The sequence below is a fragment of the Hirundo rustica genome, chromosome 4, assembly GCF_015227805.2.
Source record: "Hirundo rustica isolate bHirRus1 chromosome 4, bHirRus1.pri.v3, whole genome shotgun sequence".
NCBI lineage: Eukaryota > Metazoa > Chordata > Aves > Passeriformes > Hirundinidae > Hirundo > Hirundo rustica.
Genome location: NC_053453.1, coordinates 12,493,118 through 12,514,867, shown reverse-complemented (window position 1 = coordinate 12,514,867; position 21,750 = coordinate 12,493,118). Strand labels below are relative to the sequence as shown.

The window sequence follows — 21,750 nt, the reverse complement described above, 5'->3', positions numbered from 1 at the left end:
AGAAATGCTTTCTTAGTGTGAGAGCGACCTGAGTGCTGGCACAAGCTGCCCGGAATAGTGGTGAAATCTCCACCTCAGAGATACTCAAGAGCTGGACACGGTTCTGGACAGCCTGGTTGAGATGGCCCTGCTTGAGCAGGAGGTTGGACCCGATGACCTCCGGAGATCCCTGCCACCTCAACCATTCTGTGATTCTGAGTTGTGAGGGAGATGGAAAAGCTGAGGTTGTAAGGGACATGAACAGAGGGTGTTTGAGATTTTTGCGTTGGGAAAAGCTTTGTAAATAAAAGTCTTTCTCTCAGAGAAATTTCATGTTTTAGTCTATTAAAGTTTAAAGATTTTATCATGTTTAATTAAGCTAAGCATTTTTAAAATACTGAACTTTTGTACACTGAAATACACAGTTTTTTAATAAAACAAGATTCAAGGAGGGCTCTGAGGAGGGCTTCTGGCCAGAGAGTCTGTTGTGTCAGGTACTGTCTCAATTGATGAATGTATATTTTTTTGTAACATGCTGTTGGTTTTATGAACTTGTTTCAAGTTCAGTCATAAGGCTTTCAGGACACACCATTACAGAAAAATGTTGCTTTAGCAATGTTTAGCAGAAATGTATAGCAATGCTTCTTTTTTTAATGGCTTTAGTTTTTCATGAAGTAGTAACTTCATTGTGCACTTCAGGCAAAATGTTCGATTTGAGGATACAGTACTCCAGTGATCATTATTAATTTGAAATACAACAAGCTTTAAATAAAACTTTGCAACTAGCATGTGGGGCTAAGGCTTCCTGTGAGCAACTAGCTAACCAGTTCATATACAGGAAGAATAAACATGAGCATGATGGCTTATATTGGGTGATTTTTTCCTAATCATTTTGTGCCTTGTTGTGCCCAGATAATTCCAAAATGGTCACTTACTTTTTCTTCTTTAACAAAAACAACCAAAAATGTCTCCACTGCATCTATATGATTTATACTTGAACTGGAAAAAAAAAAAGTTTCCATACAAAAACTGCTGGAAAATTCAAAATCTGAATTATTTTTAAAGGAGACATTATTTATATCACTTCTGCAGTTGTAAGACTCTTGGGATTTAACTGTTCAACTGCTGTATGGGAAGCATACATCTCCAGTAGTATTTGGTTTAGGAACTGAAATCTTGGTACTGATTGGTGAGGGCTTTAGGGGGAAGGAAGAAGGCACCAAAGAGCAGCCTTCGTTATGTGGAATTGTAAGTTTTACCAGTTCAACTACTGGAATTATATTTATATATCTTATATATTTTACATCTTTATATATTTTTATAGATTATATTTTTGTTAGACCTTCATGGTGAGGTATTAAATATACCCATTAGTATAGGTGTGTGTATTTATGAAGAACGTACCATTGCAGCCTATGTTTCAGAAAGAATTCTCTGCTAAGTTAAGTTATGTCTGGATGATTTGGAGAGTTCCAGTTCCATGAAGAAGACAGCTTAGAGACTTAAGATTTTGCCCAGCCTGTATTGTGTATGTGCATTAAAGTGCATACACAGAAGTAGTTTCTAGTACCTGAAGATATCGTCTAAGAGATAGCCAAAATTAGCAGGGCTCTTCATTGCTGAAATTGGTTGAGTGAAGTTTTGTTTCTACACTTAAACTAAGTTGTTTAGGACTGTAAATAAAACAAACAAACAAAAAAAAAGGTGGTGGAAGTTGGAAACAAAATTATCTTTCTAAACGGCACTTCTAAGTCACTTTAAAGTGATCTTTTAAAAATATGAATTTTATGCATCCCAAATGCATCCTCCAACTGTGAACAGTAGATTAAATTAATTCTTTAACATTTCATATGAGAGAGGCAGATGCACCACAAATGAAGTAAAAAGATCAAAACTGGAGGTAAAATAAGAATAATTTATCCAATTAATGTATACATGTGATTAGTTTTATCGCATAGGCTGCAGGATAATACTGTTATTTTTTGTCTAATCAGAGTTTTGTGGAAATGCTTGCTTTCCTAAGAATGTGATTTTCTTGACAGAATCACATGTTTGTTGATATCTCTAAGTATCTACATGGTATTTTATTTCTGAGAAAACTAAGTTTTGTGTAATATATAGTCACTCTTTGAAAAACCTCCCCCACTGCTTCTAAAATGTCAAAGCTGAGCACAGGGATTTAGCCATACAAGTTCTATTGAGATTAATTGGATTTGTATGGCTAAATCCATGCAGTTTTTCTGAAAATATTGCTGTCCCTTGTATATAAAATATAAATATATGTTTACAAGTACAGTATCACAAGAAATATTTGGACAGAACAGTAAAATCATGTTTAATTTATGTTTGGAGAGGAATAACTTGGTTTTCTATAAACTAAGGGTTCCTGTTTAGGTATACTGAGTGAATACTAAGCATGTGCTGTGCTTGCCTTAGGGCTTCATTTTTTTTAAATGTGTGAAGCATTTACATAGGAGTCTTCTGTGCTTCACTCAGGAGGGGGAAGAGCATTTCTGATTCATTAATCCCTTTTTCTTTTTCTAAGTAACTGAGTCCTTCACATCATGCACTCAAGAGTGGTAAAATATACAAAGAAATGGGAGGGACAGGCAAAATGATGCCTGGCTTGCTATAAGGTATAAATTCAAAATCTATTTCTCTTTGCAAGAAGAAAAATAGCAAGGGGGAAAAAAGGGCAGCACTAAATTTACTGCATGTGCTTGCATGATATGCAGGTTTGGGATAATTATTTTCTCTCTTGTTCAATAAAGTGAGTTGTTACCATGGTAACATTTATATTGAACAATTTCTCTGTTGTAAAATAGATGAGAACAATTTTATAGTCAGAGAAGTCTTCGTATGGAACCTTTTCCTTTTCTATATTCTTAAGTGTGGAATTGTGTCTTAAAATTTTCTTGAGATAACAAAGTTTTGATGCACTTTCCAGATAAAATTAGTCAGCTTTTGACAGTACGTAGTGCTTCTGCAGGACTAGATGTGCAAGATCTGGTTGTAAAATTGGACTCAGCCATCAGACAGATGCAGAGGAATGGTCTGTACGTCCTGATTCAATTACCAGCTCATGGCAGTGACACCTTGCCTGTATTACTGTGTCACCTTGGACAAGATGTGTGGAGAACTTCTTAAAAAGCGGCTCTGAGTCTTCAGTGGCAGAGGGACGGTGTTTAGAACCAGAGCGTACCCTACAGAATATTTTGGTGTCTGCTGCTAGCGTGTCTCTTACTGAAGAATAGCAGACTGATAGCAGCACTTCCTGACCAGTTGGTTCTTTGGTGGGGTGTTTTTTTTAACATTTATTGGCTACAATGCAGCCTCTGCAATGGACGTTTTAAAATACCCTTGAGCAATACTTCTGTTTCTGCTTGCTGAAGTGATTCCAGAAGAATACCATGGGAGCTACTTGCCTCTTATGTAAAGCTCATGTGAAAGGCTTCCAAGAGGTAGGGAAATGTTTGGCTATAACAGTTGATTGGAATGACAAGTAGCTTTTCATCAGAACCTAATAAAGTCTTTTCCAATCATAACTGCTTCTCTTAGTTCAGTTTTTTTCTCCTGTATTTTCTCACTACAGTAGGCATTTTATTATGAGGTGACTTTTTAATCTGTTGAGATCAAAAGACTTCATTGCTTGCTTGATTCTATCCTGTTTTTTCACACCTTTCTATTGATCTCATGTATGTTTTTTTCAGTTTGGTGATCAGTATAGTACTTTTCTGGTATTGAGCCATTTTAAAGTGATTTCATTTTAATATTCAAAACATTCAGATTTATAATTACTGAATATTATTGAAAAGTCCTGACACAATGATTATTCACAAAATAGTGGCTATCACAACTATCAACTGTGAAAAGAAATTGCTTTATTAGACATGGAAACATGAGAAATTGTTTCTTCAAATCATAGAATCATTAAACTTGGAAAAGACCTCCATGCTCATCAAGTCTAAGCTTTGAACACCACCATGACAGCTAAACTGTAGCACTAAGTGCCATCTCCAGTCATTTCTTGAACGCTTCCAGGGATGGTGACTCAAACTCAAAGCCAGCCTGTGCCAATGGCTGACCTCTTTTTCAGTGAAGAAATTCTTCTTGATGTCGAACCGGAACCTCTGGTGCAACATGAGGCCATTTTCTCTTGTCCTCTCCCTGGCTGCCTGGGAGAAGAGGCCAATCTCCACACGGCTTCAAACTCTTTTCTGGCAGTTGTAGAGAGTTGTCCTCAGATGCAATATAAAATGTGCCCATCTACATGAGCTGTTGAAACCAGGTTGGGCAGTGTTTCCCTTGCCCCCTCCCTCCAGACTATCTTCTGTTAATGGCCCATCAATGCCCTGCCCCATGACTCATAGGAAACTCCCTCCAGGAGCTATCTCTGTTTAATGGGCAATCAAGGACCCATTGCAAGGCTCTTAGAATGATGTCAGCCCATTGTGAGATGTTCTGCCCAGGGGGAGGAGCCAAGCATTCCCGCCTGGATATAATCTGGGATTTGGGACAGCGCAGGAGCCTTACCCAGTGGATTCCCAGAGGATAAGAGCTACCAGACCTTTCTACAGGATCACTGCTTCAACAAGACCACTTCATCTGGACTGCTACCACCACGGTGTCAGGTTGTATTCTGACTCTGTCAGTAATCTTTTGTACTACTGCTTTTATTTTATTTTATTTTATTTTACTTTACTTTTTTTTTTTTTTCTCTCCTATCAAATTGGTTTTTTTCTGACTTGGAGTCTGTTGCTGGTTTTGCCTTCAAGCCAGCACAAGAGTGAAAAGCTCCCAACTGAAACTCAGCAGCCAGGAAGGTGGCTGCACTCTCCTACACATCTGCCTACAGGAAATGCTGTACAAGCTGCCTGCCATTTCTTGCCATGGCACATCCTGTCTGTCCTGTTTGCCCACCCTTTTCACTGTGCTCCCTAGAGCTCTTCAAATCTCCCTCAGGTGTTCTGGTGTCATGGCTCCCCATGTCAGTCTCCCTCACAAGAGCTGCCAGGTCTTGCTGGATCTCTTTGCTCTCGCATGGGTTTCCCTGATTCTTGGAAGCCCCTGCTGAGATCCTTGTGAGTGTTTTGCCCCAGAAGTTACAGTTGCCACAAGTGATGTCACTATATGCCTTCCCAACTCCACTCCTGAATGACATGGAAATTGCCTTGTGCATGTCACTATTTTGGACTATTCCTCATAAATGATTTGCAATTACGTAGGAGCGGTATAGTCAGTGTTTGCTAACTACACAAATTTTAACATGTTATATATATAGCAAGATGGTTTTAGGACTCTTCAGAGTGGTTGTGTCTTTGAATGTTTCTGTCTATTTAAATAGAATTACCCATGAATGCTATAAAGGCAGGAGAAATATTAACTGACTGCATACTGTTACTAAGAAATGTTTCCCTTTAGCAGTTATTTCCTTCCCACATATCCTTTGTCTAATCCATTGACCAGCCTTGTTGATGGGTGTGGCAGCACACTGGTTCACTAGTTCATTAGCTGCCTTGGTTGGCTTTTTACCCAACACACGTGCTTGCCAGACAGGAGTGTCAGAAACTGTTTTTTTCCAGATTAGAAAAGCTAAGTACTACATAGCATAACTAGAAGAATTTCACCATTGCGTTAAAGGGTGATGGAAACTGCATAAAAACAAGTGTTGTGTTAGAACACAGGTTTTTGATCTACATGGTGATATTTCATGATCTTTTATCTGATAAAACCAAGTATAACTGAATAGGAGATGGAAAACTGGTCGTTTTGACTGCTTTGTACATCTATGCAAGGTATATAAAGTTATTTATAGATATCTTTTGAAGTTGCATCTAACATATTTAATGGGTCATTGAACCTAGATTTTTAATATTTTACGACTTGTCAATTCATGGTTGGCTGAAAGCTTTGCTTTCTCTAGAAATGGATGTTATGAATTTATAGCCTCTTGCAGCATATCTAAACTTACACATTTCTTTAATGAAAACAACACTTCTCACTGCAGATTACAATGATCACCTTGTGCTATTACAATAGGGCTTGTTTTATTTGTTTTCAAGAATATAGAGGGCTTCTTGAGTGGCAGTCTTCATCTTGGTCTTTCCCTTCCTTCTGGTGGGAACCAAATGCCATAGATTTACCGATTAAGAGAAGAATATTCTCCATGAGGCTGTTTGGTTCCTGGCGAGCTCAGAGAGGGAAGATTCCAGATATACCAGCTTCCTACCAGCACAGAGTGACTTTCAGGAGTCCTCTCTTCCCTGTGCTGGGTGGTGATAGTTGGCCAACCTGGAACTGAAACTGACATTCATCCTTGGTGTTTAGTCTGTTCTCCTTAAGGGTACCTGTAAATAAAAGGTGCAGGAATATATTAAACTTAAATGCCCTGATTTTAAATGCCCTTATTTTGTTAGGGAAGTGTTCCAAACAGAAATGTAACTGTTCCTCTCAGTTGCTGTTGTACAAGAACTTTGTAGCTCTTGGTTTATCTAGGCTCCAACATCCCTTACCAAATAAAATTCTCCTTACTTTCTTATATGAAAGTAAATCAGGTGTTTGTGTTTTTTTCTTTTCCTCTGTTGGATAGCTTAAAACCTAGTATGACTGTCATATATTGCTGAGAGCTAGGCAGTTTCTAGTCTCTTGATGTGCAGCCTTATAATAAATTTCTCCTCCAATGTGTTGATGAGTACATTAATGTCACAAATCAGCAATCTGTTTTAGCTCCAGTTTAACAATATAAGAGGAGCATGAAATGTCTTGTTTCAACAGGTCAGATCCCTATGTGTGAACAATTTTATACCTAATTACTGAAGTCTCTGAAGTTAAGAACACTAGGACCCAATATGTCAGGAAATTTTTCTTCCTTATAATTTTATTACACACTTCTCTAAACATCCTTTGCTGGTGCTTTCAAGAGGCAGCAGACAGGGCCAGGAAGGATCTTTGCTTTGTACCAATATGTTGTACTTAGACACTTAAGCAATTGATACAAGTTGTTTCTATTTTTGTTTTTGTTACTATTTGTTCCTATTATAGAACCACTACAATTTGTAGAGTTTATCTGGTTGCAGTGAATGTAGAGTTGATTGCACTCTTCTGCAGTACATCTTGTGAGTAGTTAAGAAGTAGCATGCTACTGTGGAGTGTCTCTAAAGATCTGTTTTAACAATCTCAAGATTTAAAATCAATGTATTTTTAAATTGTTATTTTTCAGAGCAGACTTCCATTTGGGACTACAGTGTATTTTACCATTTTTCTATTTTTGTGGTTGAAATGCCTGAGATCTGTATTTCAGAAGTATTTGGGTCAAATATTCTTCGAGTGGTTATTTTAATGAAAGAATTCTTAATATCTTGTTTCTTGATATAATATTTGGATCAATAGTCTTTAAACACTTAATTATCATAATCATCCAAAAATATACTGTAGTTAAGACACATTGAATATCTTCTTTTTTTCTCTGAGAAAGCAAGATTGTTTAGACTTAGGAGATACTCCCAAACGTCTGATTTTGAGCAATCTCTTTTAATTTCACAATTTCTGCCCTTGCCAATTACAAAAGATTGATTTTATCCTCAAGACAGGTTTGAAATCCTAATTGCTTGAATTATTTTTTAATGCAAAACTGTATTTACAAACAGAACTTCATACAGCAGTAAAAGGCTGGTAACTGTGTACACAGTTCTATAATTCACTGAAATAGCATTAAAAATTTAGGGGCCTTCTCTGAGTATATCAAGTCTTATCAATATCACAGGTACTGGGTAGTATTTCTGATGTTACTATTTTCCTGTTCTTAATAAAACTTGACTTGCAATATCTAGAAATGCTGCCATTGTGGGACAGTTGTAATAAATGCGGGGTGGGGTGAGGGAAAGGCAAAATTTTCTAGATTTGGGGAATTAAAGTTATATGCTTGGTCAGTTGCACAAAGGTTTGCTTCTGGAAAACAGTCTTTGTGTGCTTTCCTTAGCTTGTAAAAAAGCCTGCCTGGAACCTGAGACCACTGATGCAAAAATGAATGAAGGTATGGCAGAAGGATACTTCTGTTGGCTATTGCCTGTGCATTGAAAAACAGCCAGCCTTTGTCTGGTGTCCACTTTGTGAAGCTACCTGACTTTAATCAAATTAACTGTAAACATCATTCCCCAAGTGTTCCTTTGACCATCTGTTAGCATCTTCGGTTTCTCAGATTTTGGAAGTATGAACTAGAAAGGGGAGTACTTTTGAATTACCTGTCTGTAACTTGTATCTGTAGTCCTTCTGCTTAAGAGTTATGTGTTTCCTGGTTGTTGTGGAGTAAATTGGGTGTACACATCTTCAACAGATTGCAGATGCATTCAAATCTTGGGTTTGAGTATCAAAATTAGCTCCGGTCATCACTTCCAGGGGTCTTAACAAAATTCTGAAAATATTTCTAAATAATCCTCAGGTACAGAAAATAATTTGATCCTTTCAGAAAATACCACATTAAGCAAATTTCTAGTGTGCCTCTTACACTTTATGAAGTACTTGAATTGATCCTCCAAGTAAGGGAACTGGCTCAGAAATACTGATTTATCCATGCATCACTCTGTAGAGTTTTTATACTTTTTAAAGCTGATGAGCAGAGCGAGGCAACGAGTGTTGTGAACTACCTTTTATTTTCCTCCTTATTAGGCAAATTGATTAATGCTAAAGTAAATGTGCTGAGAGAGAAAAAAAAGAGCTTCTTCTTAATTTCTATATTGAATAAAAGCAAATTCATTAACACTTTGAAAGATTCCTTTAACAATGGTTCCCAGATGAATAAATTATTGAACTGCTTTTAAAAAGTTATGTTACTGTAGCAATTTGTGGGCAAGGCTAATCTGTACAAATGCTTTTGAGATATTAGAAAGGTTTTCAGGAGATGGTGGGGGAAGCTGAATTTTCATCAAGTGGGTTTTTTTGTTTTTACAAAGACTGCAAAGTATGGAGAGAATACATTAATTAATACTGAGACAGCCCAAGAGAAGGTTAAAAGGGAAACCAGAGTGGTAGGATGTAGAAGATGCAGATGATATACCTTATCTTGATAAATGCATCACAGCAGGCATGTGAAGTCAAACCGAAAGTGGGCTTAGCCACTGTTCTACTTCTTAGACATGAAAGCTGTCTGACTACTTCTAAGTAATATCAAATGAGCAAGAAAAATTTGACACCAGAAAGCAGAGGATGAGCATAGTCTGTGTATGTTACAACTTCTTACTACCTGTAGCTTAAATGCTTGCCACAGAGGTGGTGTTCTTTGCATTCAGCAGCCCATGGTTTTATTTGTTTCCTTGAACTTGCCCAGTGGCTTCCTAAACTCAAAACTCTCTACCGCTGCACTGACTTTTCATAAGTAAAGTGTGTTACAGATTAACTACAACTTTGGATGAAGAATACTGGATTTCTTGTTTGCTTTTTTGTTTCCTGGGATGATTCCTGGATCTTGATTCAGTGTCCCCATTTTAGAAAAAATACAGTATGTTTTAATTTTGGTTTTGTTTGTTTGTTTGTTTGTTTTTTAATAGCAGTTTTGGGAAGAGAATATGTGAAGAGCAGAGATCATAAGAAAGTGCAGAGAAGTTGCACTGATGAGTCCAGATTTGCAGTGTCTGAGTAAATAAACCCTAGAAGACAATCTTCTAATTGAAGAGAAAGTATTCTAAAATATGAATAGAGCACGGTTAGGAAGTGTCTTCTTGAAATAGAAAAATACATTTGCTTCTCTTGAGATTGAAGAGAAGAGCCACAAGGGAGGCCAGTTAAGGAGGATGGTGTAGCGATAAGGCAGCTTCTAGTATGCAGAAAGGTATTCTGTGGTCTGAAAGACAGGAGAGGGTGGAGTGGTGCAGAAGGAGGAGAGGGAAAGGAAAAAGGCAAAATATGCACATTTACACTATGTATTTAGTGTATGAAATTATCACTGTTTCTTGTCAAGCATTATTTTGTGTAAATGGGACACAAAAGGTAAGACCGAAGTAGAATAAAGCAGAGGTGGTAAACAGTGATTATACAGTGGGGAAAACATTCTGTGAGAAGGGTTCTAATGACCTGTAGAGTAAAAACCGGAAGAATTTTCTCATAAAATTCAATGTTATTATGACTTGGGCTTGGTAAACTTTTCTGTTCTGAAGAGACACAAGAAAAATCTTCTAGGTGGTGTGTAGGATACAAGCTGAAAGGGTTTAACAGCAAGAAATTCAAGGTCATATACTTGAGGATAAATAAGCATTTCTTTTGCATTGTCTTTTAGAGACTAAAGGAAGTTTTGGCTGTCTTAGTAAGTGACTGAATCACTGATATGATAAAGCCTTAAAAAAGCAAATGGAATCACTTGTTTAAATCTGTAAATCACATAGATTTGCCTTGAGTGAAATGAAATCCAGGTCCTGGAGACAACATGAAATAACGAAGTAATACTTATGTGACAGAAACGTAAAAACCCCAAACTAATCTGGGACAAAGAAAGAGCAATGAAATGCAAACACTCATAAAAGAAACTGCAAAGCAGGCTGGGTCACATCCTGCACAGCCACCTACCTGTGTCACCAAAGGGAGGGGAACAGGACACTGTCTGTGGAGCAGCGCTGGGGCTGTGGCTGGGTCTGTTGGTGCCTCTGTTAATGTCAGAAACATTTTGACTGTGTTCATAGTATAGTTTAAAAATAGAGTTGGATTGCTTTAAGCTGAGATAAAAGTGAAATACCTAGCTGAAGCATGTTGTAATGAATGTTTAACTGCAGGCTCTGAGTAATCTGGAGGGGTGTCTCTCCTGTTGTATTTTTTTCATGCATTAAAAGCCTTGTACAAAACATAATTGAATTTCAAAACCTGATTGTTTTGTACAAGCATTCAGAAAAATGTTGCCTTATTTTTATTTATTTTTAGAAAAACAATTTTGATCGATTGCTGTCTCAAACACATATAGTTGTAATGTTCTATGGTTATCTTTCTCTGCGAGCTTTTGAAACAAGGCTGACATATGAGCATACTCTGGCCATAATTTTCATTGAAATAATTTTGAGCAGGGTTTTTTTTTGCTGACATAATTTGTACTAGGGTCATTTAACTCCTGAATTTAACTCCAGGAGAGTATTGCACAGTCATTTTGACTGAAGTGTGTTTTGTGAATGGTATGGGGTGTTGCAAGTGCCTTGTTGCATAGCAGAGGTTTTTCCATGTGCCAGAATGTGACTGCTGGTAATGCTAGGTTTTGATGAAGTGCACAGGTTTTGAGAGCCATGGGATGATGGTGCTGCAAAGCACCATTCATGTGACTCTGAAAGATTGTAGTACCCTTGTCTGATGGTGCTGAATATGGAAAGTTCTTCATTTCTTGATATGTTTGACATTAAGAATCTGTGTGTGACAGTAAGCCAGACTGAAGAGTTAGAATTAATTTTACATCTTTGGACAGATAATTGAATATTATAAACCATGGAGATGAAAAAAAACACACAGATCACCTAGTATATTTCTGCCAGTTTGAAAATTTTCTCCTTTCATTAATATTTTTCCAGTCCAGTTTAAAATGTACACTTGGTAAGATTTGACTCACATCTCTGAGGAAACAGCTTCCCTTACACCCCAAATAGTCAGCATAATTTTCTGTTTAGTTTTATCCTGTGGATTTGACCCACACTTTGTCCAGACTCTTTGCTAGGTAGTCTGTCATTGCTTACCCAAACTAATCATGTGTTTTCCCTGTGTCATGGGCTCTAATTCTACTCATGTTTGGCACCTCAGTGATTATTTTCTGGCTTCTTGTGGTGTCCTTGGGAAGAGCCTGGCCTTTCTCAGCAGACAGCCCTTGCTTCTGGAATTCTTCTCACTTCCACGCAGCCATGAGCTCACAAAGCCAGTCTTTGTGTCTGCCTGGGGAATGATGGAAGGCCCATCTGTTAGTCCAGGCTGATAGGAAAAAAGCTGCCTTGAAGGATGGCTTGTGGGCTGCTTGTTTGTTCCAGAGGTTTCAATGTCCATGTTTGACCAATGAATCTCCTGAAGCAATCTGAGCATTTTTTTCCTTCTGGGAACAATTGTCTGCTGTGCTTTTATGATTATTCTCACCTTGGGTCCAAGATTTCAGCCACATTGAAATGCTGGTTTTTCCCACAAATACATTTCAAAGCAAGTTCCATTATTACTTACTTTTAGACATACTGGTAAAACCTGTTTCTCTACATCTTTCTGATCACTAAGTTTGGGGTTTTTTCAGATTTTCTTGTTATTCCTGTAGAAAATTTAATTTAATTATTAACTTTTGCTAGTATTAAATTATCACCAATTTAAGTAATTTTACAAACAACTATAGAATATTTCTTCCAACTGTAATTTTGTTCAAAAGATTCTCAATAAATATTCTTATAAATATTCTTTCATGTATCACCCACACAGGTTTTCTGGCTTGTTTCTAGTCTGTTCTTGCCAGATGTTTCTTCTCAAGATTTTGTGATAATGAAATAGAGCCATTGTACCCATGATACTAAAAAAAAAATAAAATAAAAAGGTTAAAAAATATTTCAAAACAGTGGTGTATTTTTGGCTAAGAAGTACAATTAGTTTGGCATCGCATTGATATTTTTCCCATCTGTGCTTCAAACTTTTGATGTGTCTGAATTTAAGAACATACTGCCTCCAAAGTTTTACAGTACCTGAACTTTTGAAGTAGTAATTGTTTTTCAGTGCTTACGTTATAGGTGGCACTTGGAACTTAGGAGTTAACAGGACATAAATATTGTGAAATATGGTGAATTTTAAAATTATGCTGCAAACACACAGTCTTAAACTCAGTTCATTCCACTGTATCCTGCTTTACCAGGTTGTAATGGTTTTAATTTAATAAAACCGGGCAGAAACACTAATTAATGTAGGGGTTTTAGTATTAATTTTTTGTGAGAGGGAGAGATTAGGAGAAAAATGAACAAAGCAGGCTTAAGCTTAAAAATTAACAAAAATAGTTTTATTAACATATATTAAAAGAATGAGGAGGAAAGAAAAAAAATGAGAATAAGAAAAATTAAACTAAAACAGAATGGTACTTTAAAACATGCTTCTTTCCTCTTACAAACTATTAACTTTCTTATTGAACAACACAGCGAGACACAACTTAGGATTTTCAGTCCGTTTCACTATTTAGACACAACTACACATTACTTTAGCAGAAGAGTCTTTCTAAGATCTTTTTATGAAGATGTTTGCCACAAGACACAATAGTCCGGTGCTCTCAATGTCACACATCTGCTGCCACCCGGAGTTTTTGCGGACTGTGATGTTTTTTCAGCAGAGCTTCTCAGTGTATCTGGGGTATTATTTACGAATACTTCTTCTAGTCTAAAATCATCTTTGTCACAAAGGCTGAGACCTCTTTTAACTCAAGAGCGGGGGCTTCAAAGTTGGCAAATAAATCTCAATTACATCAGTCCTTAATTTTGATTAGAATAGCATTCTACCCAAATAATACTAAGATGCTGCAAAGAACAGTTCATTTCTTCATAATTTACCGTAGAAAAGTCTGGTTAAAAATGTCCACTTCTTCAATCGTATTCCAATATTATTAGTTCTTTCACTTCTCATCTAACTGACTTTATGCAACGTGTGTTCTATGTACCCTCTCTTTTTTTCTTTCTTCTTTCTCTCAAGGAAGAATTGTGCTTTAAAAGTTCCATGTTGCTAGAAAAAGGGTTAAATCTGTTGGGGCTTGCAAAAACTACGCAAGGCTGCAGGAGCTGAAGAAAATTCGAAGTTGTGCTGATGGAAGAAGCTGGTAGATGTCCTTTTTTTCCATTCCTCGGTCTCATTGAAGGTGGCTCAGCTCGGAGTTGTTTCGGAGCTGCAGGCTTTCTTTTCCTGCTGCCAGCGGTGATTAAGCTGGGCCATGTTTTGGCCCCTTGTGCCGCGGTCTGAGCACATGGCCCTGCACTGCCGGGCTGCAGCTGCCCCTCTTCCCTGCCAGCAAGCAAGGGAAAGGGGCTCAGCCGGCCTAAGCCTTCCCTGTGCAGGCAGCGGCCCTCAGAAGCCCGGCTGGGCCCAGCCCAGCCCGACCACGATGTTACCTCATGGCAGATCACTGAAGAGAGAGCGAGAGAGAAACTGGTCTCCTGCAATTAGTTTTTAAATGTCCCCTCCAAAGTCGCATCGACATTTCCTGTTGGTCAACTTAGCTGCCAATATCCTGGCCAGCTTTTTGATAGGTCCTTGTTCTCCTCCCCAAACCACTCCACGGTTAGGGCAGGGAAAAAGTATCTCACATTTTCCTATAACTAGAAAACAAAATTGTGCCAACCCATGATACAGGTGAATGCACTAGGTAGGCCCAGAGAGATTGCAATTTTATGGAAAATAGCTCAGCCTCAGAAGCAGTTAGATGGGTCTGGTGATGATTTAGTACCATACATGGCTTTTTCTTCCTCCTTCCTTTGCTCCCACCCATTATCTGTCAGACGTTCAGTACACGTGCTCAAGCCCCTTGTGTCAGAAGAGATTTGGACCTTCTGTATCCCAGAAGACTTCTGAAGTGTTTGGTGAAGACAATCATCTTTTATTTATTGGGTCTAGGTTCAGCACAGAATATTAGAGAAACTTAATAATTCCGCATCTACCAGAATTCGGTCTTTGCAATCAGTGTTGCACAAAATAGGTGTCTTGCCCATTTCTGTGGCTAAAAGCAGCAGAACTCTCCTGCTATATTGTATAAAGCAAGAAAAAGTTAAGAAGTCGTTGCTTTTGGAACTCCCTTGCTGGTTTTGATTCTCCCTGAATCCACTGAAAAAGCTGTGCAAACAAAACTCCAGGCTGCTGCCCCCTCAGCAGTCAGGATTTTGGACTTGTCCTTAGGAGACCTCTGCCTTTCTCCATGTACAGGCCAGGCATTTGTAACTACTACATGTTAAATTCCAATCCAAAGACTAAGAAGTTAGGTGTTTTAGATTCTAACATTCAGCTGTCTGTAGAAAAGTTGGTCTCTACTTACTCCCTTTAGATGTGTATTCTTTCTCTTTGTCTATACTGATCCTCTTTGGAGATAAAACTGTTTCTTGTCTGCATGAATTGAAAATGGCTATTCTCTCTACAGCTGTCTTTTTAATTGGTCTCAGGGTCAGAACTTGCTGTTTCTGCACTTGCTTCCCTGTGATGACATTTATTTAGTGTTTTGAAAGAAGTAAGTAAAGGATTGCAGTTTCCTAAGTTTGTTACTCTGTTGATCAGAAGCTTAATTTATCTTGTAATCTTGTATATCGAGTCTTTGAGTTAATTTCTTTAGTCAAGAACATTAATGAAATTTAGCATCCAGTCTGATGCTAGTTCAGATTTCTTGAGTCAGCCTTTAGGAAGGAGTTTTACATCGCTGACCTTGTGTTAGTTGCAGAGCATTTGGCGCTAGCTGGAAAAGAAAATATGCAATTTGTTGAAGTATTGCTGGAGCATTTGTAATGCAGCAGCAAGGTCACTTTTATATCTCACATAAAACTGAGATAGGTCTGACTCCGAACTTTAAGGAATCCTTCTGCTATTCCTTTTCTGGTGATTTCTGGATGTGAGACCAGCTGCAAGTGTATAGGGCAGAAGTGATTGGCCAGTATTGATGCAATTGTTACAGCAGATTCCTCCATAATGAATATGGACTTTGTTGAATGAAGAATGGAGAAAAATGTACTCTCATGAGTATTTTAAGAATATAAAACCTAATAAGTTTTAGGTTTATCCCAATTCAGTGATACGTGCAAAGTGATTAATGAACTGGAATTTAAACCATTTACCATATACTGAGTTCAATTCTCTTAAATTTTGTCAATACTAAAATTTGAAAAGTCATGTAATTTACAGATCTGAATTAAGTAAATGGAATGTGTCTTTGTGACTATGTGTAGACCAGCATTCCTTAAACAAACTCCAAGGACTGCAGAATTTTGGCATCCAAACTATTGTTGTCTCATGCCGTATGAGAGAAAGTTAAGTGCAGGCTGTTAAAAAAATTGTCTCATTCTTGGGTACCATATTTTTTTCTATTCTCCATAGGTAGGTGTCATTTTTTTCTTTTACATTATTCCTACCTCCTACAAGCACTGTCACAAATTTGAAAACCAAGTTACTTTCAGCAAAAGAGTGGGGTTATTATTGAGGTAGGACTATTTTTTTATTGATACTGGTAAGAACTTGCTGATGCTTTTTATAGCAATGTGCTTCCTTGAACATTTGAACTGACACTTTCTTTCCTGATGCATTTATTCTTGAGAAATTCCTTACTGTCCTATTATCATTACTCAGAAGTAAGGAATGGTTGGCTGGTTTTTTGAAACTGAAACCTGTGACCGGATACCAGTTAGTCACAGAATGTAACCCCATTGCCCTGAATTGTCATGGTACCTATTGCAAAGGCCAGGGAAAAATTTCTTTTATGGTTTATCTCTTTCTTTCTGTGGTATTGGGAGGAGATAGGGAGACAGTGGAATCACTGCAGTGTCTTTTCCTAACTGATTCAGGATGGGCTGGCTGTTTTCAGTGGTGACACCCCATGACTTCACTTCAGTAGTATCACAGCTATCACTGGAGGAGCAAAGTGAAAAAGTATGCTGGTACATTGTTATTTTGGTAAAAAATCAATGGCTCTGTCAAGACACTGTATGTGTGTTTGTCGGCAAATTTCTCTCAACTCAAGCCCTTCTCTTTTTAAGCACTCAATCTTCCAGCCTTTTCTTTCCATCCTTCAAATTCTTTTTTATCTGGAGTAGAGTGATACATCCATCTGTTCAAAACATGATATGATCTGGCACAAGAATATCCAGTTTTGAGTGGGAAAGTTCAAAAGGCGATCTTCAGGGATAAAGGGAAGAAAATCCTAGTCTCTCCTGATTGTCAGAGGCAGAGATTTGGAAAATGCTCAGCTCATGCCTATTATTCCTGTTCCTCTGATCAAAACTCCAGGATAACTTTTGATACGAAGGATGAAGGGTTTAGCCTGTGTCTGTCACTGCTAGTGCTGAAAATGTAATGGCAAGATGTATGTAGATTCCTGGGTTTTCGAGCTGCAGAGCTATGTGGAAGTGAACAATGAGCAAGTAGGGGAGTGACTTTCCAGAGAGAAATAGGAATTACACCAAATGTAAAAGACCCCCAAAAAACTAAAACCCCAGCAAAACAAACAAAAAAACACAATAAAATGGCCACTGCTATTCATGTTAACAAAAGTGACTAACATTGCTAGTGTCTCTTGTCCATAGATCACCTCTCTTGTGACACTGCAGCTGTTATCCATGGTTGGCCAGAATGACCAGCTTGATGGACCACGATACAAATGTACTGTATCTCTGGACTTCATCAGAGCTATTGCCCGGTAAGCCTGTTAGAGTTCATTTACTGTTGCATGTGCTGACTTGAAAGAGACTTCAAACCAAGTATTTGCTCAGTCTATAGCTCTTTGCAGACCAGAATAGAAAACCTGTGGTTGTTTTCTAAGAATGACTGAATAAGTCATGTTATTTATGAGAAATGTTGTAGCCAAGGTCAGTATAGTCCATTCTTGTTTAGAAAAAGGGAAATGTTACAGTGGCATACTGTCTTTGTGCTTAATAAAGGTCAGGGACTTCATGTGAAAATACTGCTCTAAATGTCAGCCCATTTCATTACCAAAATGCACATTATGGTGTTTGAATCTGAAATTATATTTGGTTCTTAATGTTGTTACTCGTATGATATAAAAACTACATAGGATATAAGAATTCTTGCACATAGGCCATCTTGTGTGATCTGTTATTGATGCAAGCTAATTCAGTAAGTGGATGTAGGTAAATCGGCATCTTTGTTCATCCAGAGCTTTCAGTTGTGAAGTCTGAGAACAGTTTGAGATCCATCAGGAGGGTTGGCAATAATTTGCAGACAGAAATACATGCAATACAAAGGCAGCAGTCAGGCCTATGGCTCAAATTTTATCTGTTGCTACCACCTTATTAGCAAGTCTTGGCTATAACCAGAACAGAGCTCAGAAATTACATGGGTCAAAAGGGAGAAATGTTCTCACGGCCAACTCACGGCCGACTCTTCTCTGTAATGTGGGACTTTGGAGAAACCTGAGGTGTAGGCTGTATTCCATAACCTCAATGCACATATTGCTCTCCTGAGCTTTTAAATGTCCAGTAGCCTTGTCAATAAATGCAACAGATAGACTAATTCCAATTTTCAGTTGGACAGGCCACAGAATGAAACTTTGTCTGGCTCAGGTCTGGCCAGACCACGCTGCCAGGACCTCCACAGCTTTGCTATGTCAGTTTGCTATTCCCGGCAGAAAAACCACTTGTGAGTGATGCCCTGAAAAAGCTCCCCCTGGAACCAAACACAGCAGACCATCTGCTCAGCAGCATAGATCATTGTATATACAGTTATACCTTGGATGTATCCTCGGATTGGGATACTTTGGCAGCTCTTTCCTTGCAACTTTGACATCCTTAGAAGTTTCAGTGACTGCATTAAAGTTGCTGGAAAGTAGAGGAGGCCAGAAAACAGGACCAAAAATTGTGCCATGCAGCTCCTGCTTACTGGAGAAAGTAGTTGTCAGAGACACTATCACTTCAAACCTCAGTGCATGGTACAGTGCTTTAGCTTGCTTTCCTTTAGGACTGATGTGTGGTATGTGTATATGTGGTAGATGTATGTATGTGTATACATATATATCCAAACTGACTTTTCCTACATGTTATGAAGAAGAAAGCAGTTCTTTTTTCTCCCCCTCCAAGTAGTTTGCAGGTCTTTATTTGCTGCCTAGATAGGGCTATTTAAATTTGATAGATAGAATTTAAAGTTGGCCTGTTCTGCTTTTCTCCTATTTCTCCCTTTTTTAAAATCTTTCTCTGTTCCTTTTTTACATTTTTTATTAAAATACACTTCTCAGCCCATGGTGTTTATTAAATCTTAGAGGATGATCCCTAAAAAGACAAGGTTTCACAAATTCATTATAAATGAGCTTTTGTCTTCCCTGGGTGGGGCTACTAGCTAGGAAGAAGGGCTGATCATCTGTGGTTTTAAGAAACTGAATTTTCTATCTGTGCAGTAGTTCTGCTTGTATTTGTCACACAGAAGGAACTACTTTGCAATTTCAGCCAAAATGCATACCAAGTAAGCAGCCCATCTTCTGGTTCTTCTTTCTCTGTTACTGGAATACTACTAAAATAAGTTTGTTAGTCACTAAAATCTTCAGATACCTCAGCCTTGTTACTATCTGAGCCTTGTTACTCCGGCATATTTTCTAACGGAAGGCTGGGGAGTGCAAAGAATGGGACAGAAAAAGATGCTCCCTCCCCACCCCCATTCAAGCTGTTCAGATTGTCATTTCATTTTCTTTGTTTTTTAAGCAAAAGTGAAGCTTGCACTAAAAAAAAAAGCCACCTGTTTTTGGGAAAGAGTGAAAAACTTGTGTCTCTTCCTGATGGCTTTTAATGTGGTAACTGCTGAAGTTCACAGTCTCTCTTTATTGCCACGGAACCTCATGTCTGGCTCTATGGCATATCCTCAGTCTTTGTGGAAACATCTCTGGTTTTTACCACGTAGTAGTTGAACATTTAGGTGAAGGTAAAGTTAGATGTTTCTTTGTTAGAAATAATTGCTGTTTTAAGGATTTCAAACCTAAGTTTATAAATTTTTTCCAGCTGAAGTAGGGCTCTATTAGTGTCTATTGAATATAATGGATTTTTCAGAGAGTCTGTAATAAACCTAGTTGTTATGACAGGACAATTCTGTTTCATTTAGTTGATAAGGTCAGCATTTGTTAGTATGTATGATTTTGTTTCTGTGGAAAGCCTTGTAATTAAAACACTTTTTTTTGAGTGACACAATGTCATGCAGGTCTTAACAGTGGCAGTTAATGTCTTTAAATTTGTCACCAGATTAATAGACTCCAATAGAGTATTTCCTGTTATGTATCTTGGGGATTTCTAAACTTTTTCTCTGTCCAAAGTGATGTTTTATAAAAACTTTTTGAAAAGTGGGTTACAGCCTGATGCATGAACAGAGAATATTAAATGACTGTAGTCCAACAAATAAGAATTCAGCTTGCTAATCTCACTTAGTATTTTTAGCAGTTATTTTTGCATCATTGAATGCTTAAAAAAAAACCCTTTTAATGTTATACTTGTCATTATATGCAGTAATTTGCATTATTTATTCAAACAGTAAACCCTAAAAGTCTGGGTGTTGGATTGTACAGAAGAATGAGTTTAGAGACAAAAAAAAATAATTATATGTTTTATTCTACTGCTGTTTCATTTTGCCTGCCATTAAAGTACAAAAGTGTACATTAAAATCTTCTATCCCATTGATTGGCATTCTTGGATTTTTCGAATTTAACTATGAACATGGGTCAACTACTGTCAAGACTGAAAGAACGCAATCTCCAAATGAGTACAGATGAAGGAGTTACGTAGTACATGCTTAAACAGGTGGTTTGGGAGATGAACAAAACATTCAATAGCATAAAAGGTTGTTGCTTTGCTTTGCATCACCAACTAGAACATGAAGTTTGCCATATAAAAATATAATCTCAAGAATTTTGTTATATTTTTACTGTTCCATTATTGAAATAAGACTTCTTTACTAGGAAGTTGCTATATTTCTTTTCTAGAATTTTACAAAGTTTAAATTATCAGGAGAGGTATTGTAAATAATGAGAGAAGTGAAAAATTCATTAATCCTTGCTTGCATTTCTTGTGGGGAATTGCTTGATTTTGGTTGTGCAGAATGCCCTGCATGTGCTGTCTCCAAACAAGTTAAAGTCTTAGCACTGTTAAGATGATTGCTCTAATATACTGTGTTTTTGTTTATAGGACCGTGAACTTCGACATAATAAAGTACTTGTACGATTTCTTGTGAAAACAAGCTTCACAGCCATATGGACACTGTGACAATGACTAAGGCAAGCTGTGTTCATCTCTCTACTTAGCTGGCCAGAAAGAAGAGTATTTTGGCTCTTTTGGATTTGTCTAAACAGGTGCTGGCCCAGCATGGAACCTGATGAAAATACTCTGATTGGTCTGGGTGGATCTGAGCAGAGGACTATTTACCAGGGACCCCGGAGTATTTGGAAGCAATGTGTTAATTATAAACAGCAGGGTTTGAGCACAATCTGTTCTACTCTTAATGATGTTATCTTAACACTGAAATTGCCTGAAACCCATTTACTTAGGACTGCATTTTGCTCTATGAACTCTCCCCAGTGCTTTGAACATGGCAGCAGCCGTTGTTTGTATGCCCAGTCTTTTCACTTCCTCTCCACAGGAATCTTTGCAATTGCCTGCCAAAGCAGCTTTTCCTGAGGCCACCATTTTAGGAGAGTGGAGTAGCAAAGTATAATAAACATAAGAACATATTTAAAAATCAAGCTGGTACACATTCTTCTTTCTCTTCAGTAGTATGTAGGCAGGCTGTTACCTTGTTATATGGAGATCACAATCATAGGAAACTCCCAATTAGTCACCATACTGTCTTTTACAGATCATTCATAATAGTTGACTATGACCGTATTTTTACAAAGCTGTGTTTTAAAAAAAATAATTGATTCTTAAAGTTCTGTCCTTATGTCAAACTTGAAATATTTTATTTTTGCTTCAACATTCTATAGTCCTTTTATGCTCATCCAGTTACATGAAGTTCTAATTACAGTGCCGTGTGGAAGGAATGTACTTCTAACATACACAACATACACACCATGTAATGGCTTTTGTAACAGCCTCTGTCCTGTAAAGGAGAATGGCACAGCTGCCTTTTCATCAG

At 37.7% G+C, this 21,750-nt stretch overlaps 1 protein-coding gene across 2 annotated transcripts in view; it reads left to right on the top strand.

The window, feature by feature from the left end:
- ORC5 (origin recognition complex subunit 5) overlaps positions 1-21,356 on the top strand; it is a 66,515-nt gene extending 45,159 nt beyond the window's left edge. For both annotated transcript variants that reach the window (XM_040062002.2, XM_058420226.1), the window contains exons 14-15: positions 17,214-17,326; positions 20,805-21,356. In XM_040062002.2, coding sequence (XP_039917936.1) covers positions 17,214-17,326; positions 20,805-20,850 — 159 coding nt within the window. In that variant the 3' untranslated portion in view covers positions 20,851-21,356. The remainder of the gene's footprint in view (positions 1-17,213; positions 17,327-20,804) is intronic.
- Positions 21,357-21,750: the final 394 nt, after the last annotated feature.